Here is a 19,104-nt window from a genome sequence, read left to right on the forward strand (position 1 = left end):
CATGCTGAGCTATTGGTTGAGAAGGGGTCTCAAAAACTTTTTGCCCAAGCTGTCCTCAAATCACAATCTTCCTGATCTCTGCCTTCAAGTAGCTAGGATCAAAAGCATGAGACATCATGCCCAGTTAATAATGATGTAGTTTTATTCAGCCATCAAAACGATCACAGTTATGATGTTTGCAGGAATGGATATTAAGCAAAGAAAGTCAATTTCACAAAGACACATGCTACAAATATTTTCTCATGTGAAATTTAGTAGAAAATAAAGGACAGGAAAGTGAAAGAGGGCCTATAAGGGATGTGGAAAAGGAAGAGAAAGAAGGGAAGGAGGGTAACAAATGGTAATGGAGGATCTGAGTGTGAAGGTGCCTGTCTGTAATCCCAGTACCCTAGAGACTGAGGCACAGGAGGATCACATGTGTGAGACCAGACTGGACTACATAGCAACAACCTGTCATAGCATAGAAAGAGCAATAGAGTGCCCAAATATAATTAAAATGTATTATATATATGTATGGTGATGAAACTTATTACATTATAGAGTTAATACATGACTGAACATTAATAAAAGTTTCACCCAAGTATCGCTCTTCATTTTAATACACATACATGAATATACATACAGATTGTAAATGTATATTATGTATACATCATATATGTGTATGTTTACATATAGGCAAAAGCAAATTTACTTCATTTTAATAACATCTGGAAGACAAAAATGGCACCATGAGTTCTCAACCATGCCTGCATGTTATAATCATACACCTAGGGAAGCTTTTGAAAAAACAAGTTATGAGAATGGGAATGTAGCATAGGGACTTTTGGAATCATAGGAAATGGGTTGAGCATAGATGTTTTCAAAACTTCCTTCTCTGATTCTGATATTGTAGCCATGATTACAATCCTGGATTTCTTTCTCTTTCTCTTTCTCTTCTCTCTCTCTCTCTCTCTCTCTCTCTCTCTCTCTCTCTCTCTCTCTCTCTCTCTCTCTCTCTCTCTCTCTCTCTCTCTCTCTCTCTCTGTGTGTGTGTGTGTTTTGCAGTACTCCAGAGATTAATTCTATAGCATATTAATCTTCATCATCAGGCCATTTTTCCTAACTCTACATTAGCAATTAGTGTTTAAGAAACCAAAGAAAGCGTAGCTCAGCATAGTAACTTGCGGCTACATTTATAGCTTCTATTCCCAGCCCCATTGTTGATTCATGTTCATTCTAAGTAAGGTGATTTAAAAATTAGTGTTTTACTCTTGATAATTAATTCTGGTAGTTAGAAAAATTATATGACTTTGCAATTTCCTTTTGTAACAATGGCATGTACTGTTTAAGAGAACTCCTCCTGTCATACTAGGACCAGTTATTACAAAGGCCTTGAAGTAGTAGTGTATGAGTCTTGACTACAGTAACTAATGCCTTAAAAATAGGATTATGGAAGCCAATAACCTGTAGGAAAGCAAAGCTATCATTAACAATTGGAGAATTCTATTATTATTATTATTTATGTAACATATGCTAATTTACTAGTGATAACACTACTCAAATATATGAAGTCTGCATTCACAGAGTTGTACTTTGTAATGCAATAAATAAACTTATTCTGAAAGATGAATAGAAGCAAAATAAATACTTTCAATATTAGAAAAGGTTTCTTAAGGTAGTACTGTTTGAGAATGAAGGACTGTCTTCTATCAAATAGCTTATTTCTCACTATTTACTTTCATTGTTGATATAAACAAATCTGGTTAAATTCCTTAGCGAGATAATCCAGTTAACATAAACTTTTCTTGTATTCCAAAAAAATGTGATCTGTAGTTGCTACATTCAGAGTTTTGCACATTTTAGGTAGACAAAATGTGATGATCACAACGATCATATCTCCTATATCCTTTCTGTGTATTTTGCTTGCTGACTGTTGAGGGAATGTCACTGAAGTCAAAGTGCTATGAATCTATCTATTTCATCTTTTTAGGTAAACTTTTACTTGTCATGTTTTGAAGTGACTTAAGTACCTACAATGGAGACAATTGCTTTCTGCAAGAAAATTGGCTCTTTTATCATTACAAAAATGTCTCCTTGTCCTAAACATATACTAGTTATTGCAAATAAGGGAAACCATGGGACCTATGTAAGATGATGCTAAGCAAAATGAACCCAAATAGGGACACAAGAGGTTTTATCTTTCTTGCTGTTGTTTTTAATATACTTACAATGTACTATGATTTTTTTTTTGTTTCTTTGTATGTTCTTCCCCCATGGTACAAACTCTGTTGTCACTGTATTTGACATCGGTGTCCTGCATCTTGTATATACATTTTTCTAATTTGTGGAGGAGAAGGGAAATAACAAAATGCTGAAATAAGGATACAGGTTGACCCATTGTAACAATGAGATGTACAAGACACTATGTTGAAAATGAACTTACAACTTGAGGGGGGCGGGGGGGATTTGGGGAAGTGGGGAGGGAAGGGATGGTAGGGGAAAAACAAAGGAGGTGGTAACAATGCTTGATAGGAAATGTACTCAGTACCTTGCTCATGTAACTGTAACCCCTCTGTACAGTATCTTTACAATACAAATATATATTAATAAAAATGTCTCCTTTCTTCTAGTAATATCTTTTGCCTTAGAGTTTGAACAGACAACTATATGTATACATATTGAGGACAGTGGTTAACATACATTTTTAATATGAGGTGGTTTCAGTGTGATGTTTGTATACTATATTTTCTTTAATCCATTCATTGGTTGTTGGGTACCATGGCTGATTCTAGTTTGGCTATTGTGAACAGATATATTTTTTTTACATTCTGCTACTTTAAAATTCTCTACAATCTAAACTTTTGTGGGCTTCTTGTAAGTAGCATATGAATAAGGTATATTTTGTTCTGTCTTTGGTCTTACAAGTGGTACTTATGATTTATTTTTATTAATTATAATCACGATATATAATTGTTATATTAAATCTGGTATCTTACTAATTTTACCCACTTGTATCTATTCTTCCTCTGCTCTTTCTTGTTTTCTTTTGAGTGAACATAATTTTTATGATATCCTATTCATTCTTTCAGTTAGCTAAGTAGTAATATAATTCAAAGTATTTTCTTTTAGTGCTTACCTGTACAAAAGTGCATCTTTGTCTTATAAAAGTATAATATTACTTATTACTTTTATCCACATCCTAGAAACTAAAGGATTCTCTTAATGGTTTAGCTCATCCTCCTACCAATTTGTATGCTATACTATATTTGGCATATATTATAAACTTCGTAAGATGTTTTTGCCATTGTTTTTAAGAGTTGACAGCCATCTAAAGAAACATAGGTCCCATGGTTTCCCTCATTTGCAATATCTAGTATATGTATGAGTCAAACAGAAAAGGTCAGATAATGTGATGTCAGGAAAATGAACCCTTAGATATGTATTTTAATGTTTTTTTCTTTCATGCATGTGTTTCTAACACATTTATAAGATTATCTCTTTGGGGGCTGGGAAGGTAGCTCAGCGGTAGAGTGCATGCCTTGCAAGCATGAGGCCCTGGGTTCGATTCCTCAGCACCACATAAACAGAAAAAAGAAAAGCCGGAAGTGGCACTGTGGCTCTAGTGGTAGAGCGCTAGCCTTGAGCTGAAGAGCTGAGGGACAGCGCCCAGGCCCAGAGTTCAGGCCCCATGACTGGCAAAAAAAAAAAAAAAAAAGATTATCTCTTTGTTGCTTTGTATGTCCCTCCCCCACAGTATAACCCCTGCTTTCACTATATTTGATGTCAGTATAACTTGTGGAGGAGATGGGGAAAAACCAGTTGTTTAAGGATACAGGTGGACCTGTTGCAACAATGAGAAGTACAAGTTGTCATGTCCAAAACGAGCTTTACAACGTCGGTGGGGGGGGGGGGGAGGAGAAGGATTGGGATTGTGGGGGAGGGGGGAGGCTGGGAAGGGATGTGAAGGGTAAACCAAAGGAGGAGGCTGCAATGCTTGGTAAGAAATGTACGCATTATCCTGCCCATGTAATTGTAACCCCTCTGTACAGTATGTTCACAAATAAAATTAAATTAAATTAAAAAAAAAAGTTGACAGCCATTACATTTATCCACATTTTAACCTCGTTTCTTCCCATATTGCCCAAGTTTCTACTTAGAATCATTTGCCTGTTGCCAAAAGAACGCATTTTGGTACTCTTTGAAGAGTACTTTTCCTAGTGACTCAATTTCTCCTTTGTCTAAATTTTTCATTTCATATTTTAAGGAACTTTTGGAAGGTAAACATTGTAAGTTTGTAGTACTTTCAATATTCTGAACGTGTCAATATATTGTGTCTGCAGACAAATACATAGTCTTTGGGTTTTCTTTTTTAATTCAATTTTATTTTATTTAAATTTTACTATTAAAGTGATATACAGAGGAGAACTTACAGTTACATAAGTCAGGTAATGAGTACATTTCTTCTTGAACAGTGTCACCCCCTCCCTCATTTTCTCCCAGTGTCCCCCCTACCTTCCTGTCTTTGAGTTTTCATTGTTTTTCTGGGAAGTCAGATGACAGTCTTCTTGCTTTTTGTTTCTTTTTGGCCTGGAGCTCTTACTAGGCTTTCTTTCTCACAGCTTAGCCACTTGAGTCATGTCTCCAGTCTGTCATTTTTTAGCCCAGTTTCTTGATTTTTCTTTTTCTTTCTTTCCTTTTTTTAATTTTATTGTTGTGCTGGTATTGAGTATTGAACCCAGGCCTTAGATGCTGTCCTTGTGGTGTTTTTTTTTCCTTCACAAAGCTAGGCCTCTATTTGAGTAACAGGTCCACTTTCAGCTTTTGGTGGTTACTTGGTGATGAGTCTCACAGGCTTTCCTGCCTGGGCTGACTTTGAGCCGTGATCCCCAGATCTCAGCCTGTAGAGTAGCTAGGACTATTGGTGTGAGCCAATAATTTTAAAAAATAATTTAGCATATGACAATTTTAAGGGTGCTATTTTACAATTTTTATGCCTTTTGTTTTTCAGAGTTTGTTTTGATGTGCTAAATTATGTTTTTTGAATAAAATACATTCCATTCCCTTGAGGCTTGTAGGGATTTTTGGATCTGTGACTTAAGATCTGTACTATCAACTACCTCTCCATATTTGCATTTCACCATACTCTCTGCCTTGGGATGCATTTTTGTAGCCCTGGGGATGGAACACCAGGCCTTGTATATGCTAGTAAGTGCTCTACCACTGCTCAACACCTCAGATACCAGACTTATATGAATTCTAGTGGCTCCATGTCCTACAGCAACCAGTTGTATTCATCCAGTGTGGAATGTGGGTAAAATACTGAAGGAAAGTATAAGTGTTAGATGTAATTACTTTCCTGATTCATTTTGAGGAAAGCACCTTGAGTTCACTCTTTTCCTTGGCAAAGGTCACTGTTCCAACATCATGTTGGTTCTGTTTCTCTGGAAAATTCTGATTAGTGCAGGATATTAGGAATTAGCTCCTCACTATGAAATTCTGAGGATAAGTTATTAATATACTCAAGGAGAACATGGGCAATATTCTTGTAGAAAAGAAAGGAGACACAAGTAATTTCATTGTATGAAGTGATATCACATTTACTCAGCAAAGGATGAAATGCAGTTTTAGGGCAAGACACTGGAGGTTAAGTAGCTATAGCACTTAGTCTCTATGACAACAAGGTTTCTAATAAAGCTCATGAAGTCTTTTTCTAGCTTAACATAACTTCAGAAAGCACATACAAGGAAAATACAAAGTTAGAGATATGAATATAAAATGAAGAATGTGAATCTAAGAACAAGATAGCTACAATAGATTTAAAGGAGTTGTCTCATATTTGTGCATGGAATTGCTACTGTAGTCCCTGCCTCTGTATCTGAGAAAGATAATTGATACTGAAAGGGCATTGGGATCAAGGTCCTGAAGTATTCCTTGAACATTGCCTACATCTACCACCACAACATACAGCACTGTAAGTAATTCTTGAATGTGTTATTTCAGGAGGTTTCATCATCTTCCCATAGAGATTTTGATTATTAAAATTCTTTCATCAATTTTGGAAGATTTTCAGCTATTATCTCCACTTAATGCTTCTGTCTAGTGCCTCTCATCTGCTTCTGGAAATCCAATTACATATGTTAAAGTTTTTCATGATATTCTTTTTATCCCTATGCTCTTTTTATATATTTTACATTCATTTACATCTCTGTGCTTCCTTTTGAATATTTCATTTCTCACCAATTTTCTACATGTCACAATTAAATATTTAGTTTTGTCTTAGCTACTATAGAACCCTCCTTTAAAGGTTCTTTGTTGTTATTCATGCATAAATTCTTTTTTTCTGTTACTGGGTTTGAACTCAGGCTCTTGCACTTGCTAAGCAGGTATATACCACTTGAGCCATGCCCCCAACCCTTGTATGAAATTATTAGCCTTGTCTTTGTTTCCTTGAGTATTATTATTTTAAAGTCTATTTGTAACAACTATGCCATCTAGATCACTAGTTGATCTATTTCCATTGTCTGTTGATTATTATGATGTTGTTTTGTCTGTTTATGTGCTTAGTTATGTTTTATTGGGCATTTAATGTATATATATATATATATATATGTATATAATTTGAAGCCTAAAATAATGTTTTCTTCCTCCAGAAAGAATCTACATTTGTTTTTGAAAGCTGAGCAGAGGCATGACCAATGCTAGAGTGTTTAAATTTAATTTCAGGGATTGAAGTAACTTAAAACTGAGCATTAGTGCCTGGATGATCAAGTTTTGGTGTTTTGCTCCTAGGGCTTAATCCTTGGAGTTTCTATTTAAAGGGTGATTGTTTACCAGAATTTTCCTCCATGGCAGGCTATGTAATCTGATTATTATATCCCTGGGCCCACAAGCAAAGGCCTTTCTTAGTCTTTTTCCACCCCCAAACTGAAAACTTGTCCCAAATTCCATGCTGAATTCTTTAGGTTTCATTCTAAAACAAAATCAAAAGAAAACAAAAATCTCTTGAGATTGTTGGATTGTTCAGAACTATTTAAAGAATGAGGCCAGTTATAAAATTTTATATTTATGAAAAGTGGAGGGTTTTTCTAAGACATTTGAAAATACTTTATTTGGAAATTTTTATAAATTTAATGTTCATACATTTCCTACTTAATTTTTTCTTGTAATCATGTGCAAAAAGTGTTTTTAGGCAAACTCTATAAAGATGCCCACAAAGTCCCTCTAATTTATTTCAATGGACCAAGTGACTACTAATTTCTCTGGAACATAAAATGAGAAAGATTAGATAGGACAGACCTATCATACCAGCATTTATTTCATATTTATTGTTTTTCTTGTTAGCAGAACACTCTTATCACAAGAAAAAATAAAACCACCAAATATATTTTTATGTTTTTTTTTTTTTTGCCAAAGGGAGAATTACATGTCCAATGAGACATGAGGAGAAAACTCCCAGGGACTTGGAAGATTTTTTTTTTAAGTCATCAAAGAAAGCATTCATCTTCACTGGGTGGATTTGATATCTTTATTCTTGTGATACTAAACTTCGAGTTGTGCATACAGAATCTTATTTGATCCCTTGAACCAGTTATGAAAACGGATGATTATATTTTAATATTTAATATAATTTAATATAATTGTGGGGGATTTTTTTTTCAAGTAAGATCATGAGTAAGGGGACAAAACAAACATGCTTGTTCAATATTACGTTAACTACTGTTGTTTGGTAGATGATGGTCAAAGTCCAAATTACATGTAATCAATCACAGCAGCGATCTCCTAACGAGTTGTGCAGAAACTAGATGGGTTGGCACTAGGTCACCCCATCTGATCTACACTGGTACCGTTCCTCGTTCCTTAATATCGGCCCTTTACTTTCAGAAAGCTCTGAAATGGGCAGCCAGGAAAAAGCACCTGGTCGGAAGTGCATTCAACGACCCGAGTCTCCCGTTGCTAGCCAGAACACTCGTCACTCGGAGCCCCTCCCAGCGCCGCCCTTCCCCGCCCAGCGTCTTTTGGACGTTGTCAGAGTTCCACTTCTAGGCGGAGCCAGTTTGCCACAAATAGGGGCGGGGCCTCCCTAGAGGCCAGTGCGCGGCCGCAGCGATCCACTCGCGTTGCTCCGCCCTTAGGGAGACTCACAGGCACCATGGAGGAGTACCACCGCCACTGCGACGAGGTACCGCCCTTCGGGCACCCAGGAGTGCCCCCTTAGTCTTGCCCGCCTGGGTGCGGGGTCTCTGTTGGGTGGTTTTCTAGTTCAGGGTGTCAGGAAGAATTAGAATTCGTTGTCTTCTGTATCCAGGTTTTCTGCGCGGTCGAGGATCCTCTTTGCACGTCTCAGTCCCTCCCCCACCCTCCCTCATCACCTCCCTTTCCCCCATGGTCCTGAGGGTGGGCTGCTTGTTTCCGTGGGCCAGATGGTTAGAAACTCTGGAGTCCGACACCTAGAGGCAGTCGAGGATGGGAAGGAAAGAGGCCTGACTCGTGAGGCGGGTAGGTGGGACGGCATTAGTTGGTGAGCCCCGCCCGTCTGCCAGGCAGGCTTTGGACCTGTCTTGCAGCTTCCTGCCTCCCTTGGTGTGTTCTGGAGCAAGTGCTGCACAGCTCCTAGGTCTGGGGCCCTGGCGGCACTGCCTCTCCAGCTCTTGGGAACTGTGGTCTGAATAGGTTGGAAGGATGTGCTTTATGGATTATAAACCCAGTGTTCACAGATTCAGGCTTCCCTAAGCCTTACAAGAATCACAGGATGTCAGTTACCTTCCTGATGGGGACTGGTGACTTTTCATGGAGATTAAGTGACATGTCCCACGTTAAAACTGTCAGAGATGGCAGGTGCTCAATTTGAACCCAGGCCTTTGGTTTAACGCAACAGCTCTTGCTTTACAGTAATTTGGTGGATGAGGCCTGTTGGATTGAAGTGCAACTTGGGACAGTTTGCAATAGCAGAATAGACAAACATGGTTTTTACCCAGTGTAGCCACTCGCGTATGGTGCAGGGAAATAAAATTGGATAGATAGCGGAGGTGCAGCATAAAAGTATACATTAATAGACCTTTGGAAGGGGCTTCTGACCCAGTGGTAATCTTTAGAATATGCACTTTTACATAGGTTAAAACACACTTAAATGAGTTCTTTGTTGTCGATGGCCTTCATAAGGTATTCTAATGTTAGAAAAGCGTAGGGGAACAAAAAAAATCATGTTTGATTCCTCCACATATCTCCAACAAGGCTGTAAAGAGTTTTTTTCTACAGTGCTTCTTAAAAGTGTATATATTTATTAAAAAAGAAAAATATATACGTGTACCTATGCATTTCCCTCCCTCCATGATTCTCAAGTATTAGGTGACTTTCTAAATTGAACTGACATGGCCTTTAAGTCCTAGGCTAATTTTGATAGTAAAGACCTGATTTTAATGTAAAATGATAATTTTCTAAGACCAAAATGTGAGCCCTCTTCTCATCATACTCCTAAATAGTTAGATTATATTATACATTGGATGTTGGGGAATTCTGTAGGGTAATTAAACCAGTTAAGAAAAACCAACAAATCTTTCTTCAATACTGTAAGTTCAGAATTTACTTGTTCGAAGTAATTTTAAGTTATATAGTGGCTTTTACAAAAATACTAATGTCATAAAGCACCTAAAAATGTCTCCATGAAAACAGTCCTGTATTATCTAAACTGTATTGGTTTAGGTTTCAGTCTTATCACATAACCTAGTTCTATACTTGAGAACACTTGGATCTCATTGATAGTTATTGTTAATTCAGGATTCTAACAGGCTACTCCAAAAAAAAAAGGAATTTATTGTCAGGCCAATTTAAAGAATTTAAGTGCTACTAATTTCAAATGATCAAGTTATTGTTATAATCTTTAATCTGAAAAGAACATAGTTTGCCAGGTTACGTTGAAAATACAATGGAAAAGAATTAAGCATTTTTTTTCTCTTGGACCACTTTAGTCTCTCTTGTAGGTGAAACCATTTCCTGTATACTTATGGCACATCTCCACAGCCATCTCATGCTTATTTCCTGAGCTTTACAATACAACGATTCTCAATCTAGGATGTTCATCAGAATCATTAGTGTAAGGCACATTTCCAAAAAAAGATGTAATTGCCTAGATTCTGTCCTCATCTAATGACTCAGAATCTTCAGGGAGGAAAGTAGAGAACACATTCTGTATTTTATTTTTATTGTTTTGTAAAGTTGAGGACCAAACTTAGGGCCTTGCCAGGCAAGAGTTCTACTAAGCTCAATTCCTAACCCCCACATTTTGTATTTTTAAGGAGTATGATTTGCAGCCTCAATAGACCTGAGTTCCCTTACCAGGATAATCTCCTATCACTAACACCTGTGTAGTCCAGCTGAGAATATTCTATGTATTGTCATAACTTCAGATAAAAGGAAGCTTATAATGAAAACAATTTTATCTTGTGTTTTCTGTTTAGGTTGGCTTCAATGCTGATGAAGCACACAATATTGTCAAAGAGGTGAGTTATACATGATCATCTCGAAGCTTGTTACATTGATGGGAATTTTAAAATTTGATGTTTTGATTTTTCAGTACAAAATTAGAATCTTAGTATTAAAAAATGAGATTCAAAATGTTTATTTACTAATCTTTTCCAGGGGTACATCTATGGTTTGTTGTATGTGGTCCTGAAATAGATGCTTAAGGATTGTGTTAGTCTAGAAAACTGGCTTGTTGATTCCTCAAATTGATACCTTGCTCAAGGAGAACAACAATTATTTTAAATGTTAATACTGTAAAGGTTTATGTGTGCACATGTATAGTATTTTATATAATGCAAAGTATATATAATACATGTATATTAAATGGATAAAAATATGTAGAAGTATCTGCCTTGGGACAATGTATGCTTATCTAAGCCTAATAAAATAAAAAAATGATCATTTAGCATCTTTTATATGCTGATATGATAGTAAACAAAATCTTCAGAAAACTATCTGAAACATGAAATGTAGTCCTTTGTCAACGCTAATAGAAAAGAAATTCTTTCTGGAAAGCACTTGTGGCAAAGGAACTTTCATTATTCCAGTGGTATCAATATCGCACTGTGGGTGAGGTAGTTACAAATACTTTAATAGTCCTGAATCATCTTTAATTCTGCCAAGCCCTAGAAAATTTCTGAGCTGGCCCAGAAGACAGACTCAAGTTATGGGTATGACTGTTGGAGCCTGTATTCTAGCATGCCCTGACTACATTAAGTCTAGGCTAGATCAGCTCCACCCTATGGGCATTGTTCATGTCATCAGTCCTCTATGAGGCAGTACTTCATTTGCCTGAACATTCTTCAGGGTATCAGCTTACCCAGAGCTCATGCAGCTCTGGCCTTGTACACTAGCATCAGTGTCTGAAAGGGCCACACAAGCACCCAAGAATCCTTCTGTATTTTAATAGTTTTGAATCATATATCAGAGCTATGTAGTCCTGGTATATTAAATTAATAGTGCAAATGGTTTCAATACATTGCCAATGTAAGCACACAAATTAGGGAGGTGGAGGTAATGAGAAGAGCAGGAGTGATAACAATCTCATTTTCCAAAGTGACAAGTTGAGAGAATTTCCCTAGTGAGTGGAATATGAAAGAAAGGATACTGGTGTTTTGGCAGAGTATATTTAATTAGTGTGTTATTCCTTTTTAATTAATGGGCTGTTCCTTATCCAAGTTGAGAGCCAGATAAAAAGACAAAGGAGTCATTAGAAAGAGAACACATCACCTTTATTGTCAGTAAGAACTAGGTTGATAGTTGTGGCTAGTTTTACTAACTCCTGTTCAGTTCATTCCTTGGAAGAGGCATTCAAAGGCAAGTCTGAGTCAGCAGAGAGAAACACCTAGGCTCATGTCTGTCATTTGTCTGGATGAAAATGGAAGAAGAGACGAGAGCCCAAGTCCAACATGTTGGGGAAATTGGCTTTTCCAGACAAAAATGATAGAATCATGCTTGTTACTCACCAACCAGGTATCTCATTCTCTATCGAAAGGAATAATTGATGAAGAGGCCAGGAATATTACGGAAAAGAATATATTGAAGTTGAAATAGTGGGTTCGCTATCATGAGAAAAGAGGGTAGGTTGAAGTTGGCAGGTAGCCTGAGGGAATTAAATTTTCATGTATTATAGAAGCTCTAGCTCTATGCATGTTTCCTATAATTATGAAGTGCTTCATGAATCGTAAATGGCAATACGAATATTATTTGATGATATGTGAGTAACCCTGAAGGTGTTCTCCCTGGGGAATAGAAAAGGAAACGGTAGGGTGGCAACTCTCATGTATATGTTAATGTTTCAGTAAGTTGATATGTGAATTTTAAATATTTGTGAGAACATCTTAAGCAATATAAGTAACCCAATTGAAAATATTTTTGATATAATCTCTGAGAACTTGTCAAAAGAAAGCTTAGCTTAGTTTTTGACAATAATATATGAAAGATGAAACATCAAGAAATCTCAGGCTCCTATGGGTTATTTTGAACTACTTTCCTATAAGCCAACTTGTTTTCCAGCATTGAAACATTTCCCTGGAGGCCTTGGAAAGTCTTGAGAACCTGTGCACTATTTTGGAACATTTCAGCCTTTCTTAGACAATAGTGTCAGCAGTGTTCTTGTTTTCCTTATGTCTCATTTTTTTCTGATCTTTTGTTTATCTCATTTCTTTTCTGATCTTATGTTTATCTCATTTCTTTTCTGATCTTACGTTTATCTCATTTCTTTACTGAATCCCTCCTCTGAACTCACATGCTAATATATTTATCCTGCTGAACTTTTATGGCCACTCATTTATTGGTAATAGTCATATATTTTAGTTATTGTTAGTAATTGAATTTTCCCAACTCCTAAAATCCCTGTACGAAAAAAAATATGAGTCACAAATGAAATTAACTTAGAATTTACCTGAAGTATGTTTTATTTAGGATGCCCTGAGTGTATATCAAAGCCAGTTTCCTTCACAAACAAACTATTTCATAAACAAACTATTGCATATCTATATGTGTCCATGCCCTGAGTGTGGCCCGGGAACTACATTGTATAGTGGCCTACTGATTAATGCCAATCTGTTAAATTAATATTAGTTAATAGTAATTATCAAGGCTATTCATAATGGGACCACATTCTCACAGTAAGTGCAAGACTTAGAGTGTCCCTATTAGATGACTTGAAAAACAAAATTAAACCATGTGGGCTTTTACATTCTCATTCAGAAAAACCAACTGGAGAGAGGGAAAAGGCTGTGGAAAGTTTACCAACTTTATAATGTTAAATCCAGAATGAAAACCCTGTTCCCCAGATTTTTAGGCTACTTTCCCTTCTCTGTCATGTTATTGAATTTTCTAAAGCAATTTGAGCCATACAACTTACATCAACCCCTTTAAATGATTTAAATTCTTTTTTTTGTTGTTGTTGTTGGTTGTGGGGCTTGAACTCTGGGCCTGGGTGCTGTCCCTCAGCTCTTCAGCTCAAGGGGAGTGCTCTACCACTTGAGCCACAGTGCCACTTCCGGTTTTCTGGTGGTTTATTGGAGATTAAAGTCTCACTGGCTTTCCTGCCCAGGCTGGCTTTGAACTTTGATCTTCAGATCTCAGCCTCCTGAGTAGCTAGGATTACAGGTGTGGGCCATCAACACCCATCTTGGTATTTTATTGTTATTAAAGATTTTAGGGGCTGGGAAGGTGGCTCAGTGGTAGAGCGCTTGCCTTGCATGCATGAGGCCCTGGGTTCGATTCCTCAGCACCACATAAGCAAAAAGAAAAAAGCCAGAAGTGGCGCTGTGGCTCAAGTGGTAGAGCGCTAGCCTTGAGCTGAACAGCTGAGCGACAGCGCCCAGGCCCAGAGTTCAGGCCCCACGACCGGACCCCCCCCCCAAAAAAAAGATTTTATATTATTGAACTGAAGGTAAATATTAGTTGGCATCTTTATAAATCTTTACTATAATCCAATTGTAGGAAATGAAGACATGTGCATTTGTTAACTGTACATATATGTATGGGTGCTTATATTAAGCTAGATGAATGAATGATTTGTGAATTATTTTCTCAATTCTATTACTTTAATACAGCACACAGCAGCAGTAATGATCATGGTAGGTAGTTCTGTGCTTGCTCTGTGCCAGTACCTGTGTTTGAGCACCTGACATTCATTATTCTCTTATTTGTGATAAAAGATGCTGTTAGTCCTCCTGGAAAGCTCAGGAAAATGGGGGGTTGAAGGTAGTAAATCACTTGTTAAATAAAGGTCACACAGGGGCTGGGAAGGTGGCTCAAGTAGTAGAGCACTAGCCTTGAACTGAAGAGCTGAGGGACAGTGCCCAGGCCCAGAGTTCAGGCCCTCCCGACCGGCAAAAAAATAAAAAATAAAAATAAGAAAAGTAAAGGTCACACAGTAGATATGGGCAGAGCTGGCCTGGAGACCCGGGACTGTGATACCAAAGCCAGTTGAACAGGGATGCAAATAATCACTATAGGACATCATTTGGCTCTCTTTTTCAAGAGCTTTTTAAAAAAATTTACTTTAATTGGCAGGTGTGCTAGTTGTTTTATAGCAAAGTCATCATGTAGTATGAATAGTAATAAACTTATATATGATAATTATGTTTTAAAATTACTCCTTTGTAGAAACAAGTGAGTAATCTGAGCCCCACTTCAAATCCCAGCTGTTTCAATACCACCACTCTTTAAGCAATTATCACCATTTTTAAATCCCTTCCCTGTTTTGTAATCCTTTTATGATATGACTTATCCTAGGATTAGTCTTTCTTATGTTATAAATAGTAGAGTTCCTTTATTCGTCTCTCCAATTAAGTTCTTTACCATGGGGACCTTGGCATATTTATCTTTATATGATCGTAGTAGTTCATAGAGTGAGGTAATAGTTGTGGAAAGGCTTTGAAAACACATAAGCAATTATAAATGAAACAATACTTATTTAGAAGGTGCTTGTTTTCTGGGATCTCATATTGGGGTGTACTTTGAATAAATTATTGGTCATATTTGTTCATTTTGGCTGACGGTCTTATAATCTGCTCTTTTCTAGTGTATAGATGGGGTTTTAGGTGGTGAAGACTACAATTACAACAATATCAACCAGTGGACTGCAAGCATAGTGGAGCAGTCACTAACTCATTTGGTTAAGTTGGGGAAAGCTTACAAGTACATCGGTAAGTCAGCATCTTTGGCATTAGTTCACACATTTTCTCCTTGTGGTTTTCTCTGAATTTTAAGAATGTATATTAATGATAGACATTATATGTGGCTATTAATAAAGTAGAAAGAACTTCTGACTTATTAATCTAAAAATAATATATGTAGCCCAAAGTGTGGCTCAACTGACAGAATATCAGCAGTGAGCCAAAATAACAAGCAAGAATGCAAGGCTCTGAGTTCAAGCCCATGTATACACATGTGTGTATGTGTATATGTATGTCATATATATGCTTATATATGTGCATATATACATACACAAATATATATCTGCTAATACATGTATACATATGTATATAATAAATATGTACCTATGCTATTACCTAAAAAATGGAGATGTTTCACTTCTCAAAAGCAGTTTGAGCAACTAGTGCTCAGTAACAAGACCCTAAGTCCAATCATCTGCCTGATAGGAATTCCATGCTTCTGTATAAGACTGTGAACTTCAAAGAGTGGCTGAAAAACTAAAATATTTCCCTTTAATATAGTTACCAATAATTATACTGGAGTTCTTCAAATTGGTTGGATCGTGCAGTGTTAGAATCATGGTGATCGATAATCAAGATGATCAACTGGATGAATTTTTTAGTGTTTATTTTGTCCACAAAGCCTTCCATCTTGACTCTTTTTCACTATTTATAAATGGCCTCATTTCTGTGACTTTGTTTGTAGTGACTTGTGCTGTGGTCCAGCGAAGTGCATACGGCTTTCACACAGCCAGCTCATGTTTTTGGGATACCACTTCTGACGGTAAGTCAGGTCACACAGAATCAATGTTTCAGCAAAGACAAATAGTACTTTTTGTGTGTATGTGCCAGTCCTGGGGCTTGACATCAGGGCTTAGGTGCTGTCTCTGAGCTTTTGTGTTCAAGGTTAGTGCTCTACTTCTGACTTCTGGTAGTTTATCAGAGGTAAGAGTCTCACAGACTTTACTGCCTGGACTGCCTTGGAACTGTGATCCTCAGATCTCAGCCTCCTGAATAGCTAGTATTTCATGCATGAGTCACTGGCACCTGGCAAGAAATATGTCTTTTTTTTTTTATCAAAAGCTCATTTAACATTGATTAAATTCTGAAAAGACTTTTATCAGTAGTATTGCTTGGTATCTAATTGAGTTATGACATCATACCAGTATGCAATGTGAACAAAAGACACTTGAAGAGATGGATTAAAATAGGATAGGTAGGGGATGGGGAAGAATGATGGGAGGAGTAACACTGATCACAAAGCATTGTACACATAACTGGACAGGTCAAACTGAAGATAACAACTAAAGATAACAATAAAAAGAAATAAAAACAGCACCCCCACCATAAAAAATGTGTGTATATATTCCCCACCCCATTGTAATTTTAAGGTTTTACTGATCTTTCAAAATCCTTCTCTTGTATATTTTCAGGAACCTGTACTGTGAGATGGGAGAACCGAACCATGAACTGCATTGTTAATGTTTTTGCCATTGCAATTGTCCTGTAACCAACTAAACAGGATGGGCTAAAGCCAGAAACTTAAGAATTTGTCAGTGTATCCTTTCTAAACAGCTTAATAGTTACTTATTCATGTGCTAGGTGATAAGTGTGCAACATGCTTCAAAGCTGTAACAAAACTGAATATTCTAAGCAAGTTAGAGGATTAGCTCATTCCACATGGCATCATTTAAATATGAAATTAATGAATGTTAGCAAAAAATAAGTGCAGAAATGTGGCATGACATAAAAACAAAATCTTATATTTACACCAGCTTTTTACTAACATCATTAATGTCCCTAAAGAACTGGGAAAATACATTCAGCTAATACAGTTATCTTTTAGCTAGAGAATTCAACAGGGATATAAATATGTGAACAAAAAGCTGCAAGGATAAATGTGCAAAAAATAAGTTATTAACTTTTTAATTTCTTTCTTCATTTAGTTGAACACAATACAAAATGGGAAGTAGTTTTGTTCTTTTTTTCTATCAACAAAGTTTACTGTAGCCCTTATGGTACATCTATTTTTTTAAAAAAAGCATTCAGTTTCTTGCATTTAAAATTGAAGTTGAATTAAAACTGATAAACCCAAATTTCTCAGTTAAGCAAAATTATAGTATATGATGAACCATGATTCAGACAACTGCCTTACAATCCACTCATTCCATGTGGAACAAACATTTGTTGAATGCCTGTTGTGAGCATATTTCTCTGCTAGGCAATACAGTTATCAACATGCTGTTGGAATGTTAAGTTTCTTTTGGCAGCTGTTCAGTTGGAGAACTAGTGTTTATGTTTGAAGAAGAAAAATTGAGTTGTTTGACAAGAGGGAGAAAACGTGAAGTGTGGTTATTCATGTAGATGGAAGCAAAATGAGAAGCACTTATTGATGACAGAATTGTAGATGTAATTTTAAGAGTTGCTCTTAGTAAGTTTCAGTGCACAACACATGCAGCTCTTAGTTAAAGGCCTTATTATTCTTAACCATCTATGTGATAAATTTTATCATGGCTTTAATTTAAACTCATCTGTAAATAACTTAATAAGAGACTTATTGTGTGGGGCTCAAACTGAGTGGAGTAAGTGTGAATGAAAAGTATACAATCATTAGCAGGTTATATAATATCTCAGGGCTTATGAAATATATTTAAATTTATTAAGAAAATAAAAGATAAAAAATCAGAGTACACCACTGATCACCAAATGCGAAATCAATCTGCTATTTAACCTTGAAGACAAAATCGATCTCTCCTATTACCACCAACACCAATACATGTAGAAACTGGAATCATGATTCACTGACATTTTAGGGAAAAAGTAAAGCTTATTATTAGTATTGACAGTATTAAGACAGTATCCTTGTAGGAAGACTATATGCATGGTTGATACTTTGCTGAATAACAAAAATTGTTCAGTGTTTAAGAAGAAGATGAAGACAATGCAAGGATATGGTTTAATGAATCTGTGGTTTTGACATATCAGAAATTTTAAGTCATTATCTTTCTGTTACTTTATGCTGCTGGTTTTTGTGCCCCTGGAGATTATAATAATGACCAAAATATCTGTGCAGTAAAGGCTTATTTTTTATTATTGTTGTTGATGCCTGATTTAAAAAATTTAATCATATCTCATGAGCTTGCTATCTACTCTGTTTCTAGTTAAGATATAATAAAGATTATCTTCCTGTGCTGTACTTTTGCCTCTGGTTGATCATTTAATAGCTAAATAAATTTATTTTTCAGGCTGAGTGCTGGTGGCTAATAATGCCTATAATCCTGCTACTTAAGAGGCTGAGATCTGAGGATCAAGGTATGAAGTCAGCTTAGACAGGAAAGTCCATGAGACTCTTATCTCCAATTAACTACCCCCAAAGCTGTAAGTGGAGGTATGGCTCAAGTGGTAGATCACTAGCCTTGAGCAAAAAAGCTCAGGAACAGTGCTCAGGTCCTAAGTACAAGCCTCAGCACACACACAAAAAAGAATTCATTTTTCTTTTTTATCCAGAGTCTCACTATATATCTTAAGATAAGTTGAAATTTGTGATACTCCCAGAGTGCCCAGATTCCAGACATGTGCCACTATACTCAGTTTCTATAACAAATTATAAACAGAAGAAATGGGGGAAAATGAATATGGAACCAAATAAATATATTGTTGCAAACTAAGCACTGTAAAACAGCAACCTGTGGGGAGGCTGAGGTAGAAATATACCAAGTTCGAGGCTAATCTTGCTACACAAAGACTTCAAGGCTAGCCTGAGCTACATAGCAAGACCTTGTCTCAAAAAAATAAAATAGCAGTCCAAGTCCACTATTAATAATTAACACCTTCTGTTTTATGAGTTTTAAGACAAATGTCTTGTTAAAAAAAAGTCAGTGTAAAACATATTCTATAATTATTAGCTTTTAATAATTATTTTTAGAAAAAATGT

At 36.4% G+C, this 19,104-nt stretch overlaps 1 protein-coding gene across 1 annotated transcript; it reads left to right on the forward strand.

Moving 5' to 3' along the window:
• The first annotated feature begins 8,063 nt into the window (after positions 1-8,063).
• On the forward strand, positions 8,064-18,366 carry Dynlt3 (dynein light chain Tctex-type 3). The gene is made up of 5 exons (XM_070040646.1): positions 8,064-8,158; positions 10,434-10,475; positions 15,038-15,161; positions 15,877-15,954; positions 16,604-18,366. Exons 1-5 carry the CDS (start codon positions 8,129-8,131, stop codon positions 16,678-16,680), a joined length of 351 nt encoding a protein of 116 aa, XP_069896747.1. The 5' UTR covers positions 8,064-8,128; the 3' UTR covers positions 16,681-18,366.
• The last annotated feature ends 738 nt before the right edge of the window (positions 18,367-19,104 follow it).

Source organism: Dipodomys merriami, unplaced genomic scaffold (genome assembly GCF_024711535.1).
Source record: "Dipodomys merriami isolate MVZ:Mamm:240054 unplaced genomic scaffold, mDipMer1.0.p SCAF_3, whole genome shotgun sequence".
NCBI lineage: Eukaryota > Metazoa > Chordata > Mammalia > Rodentia > Heteromyidae > Dipodomys > Dipodomys merriami.

What these genes read in the sequence shown, in the direction of transcription:
- Dynlt3 (XM_070040646.1), top strand. Translation starts at nt 8,129, where the DNA reads ATGGAGGAGTACCACCGCCACTGCGACGAG. An exon ending in CACACAATATTGTCAAAGAG is followed by an intron (nt 10,476 to 15,037) that starts GTGAGTTATACA and finishes GCTCTTTTCTAG; the next exon opens with TGTATAGATGGGGTTTTAGG. An exon ending in GAAAGCTTACAAGTACATCG is followed by an intron (nt 15,162 to 15,876) that starts GTAAGTCAGCAT and finishes CTTTGTTTGTAG; the next exon opens with TGACTTGTGCTGTGGTCCAG.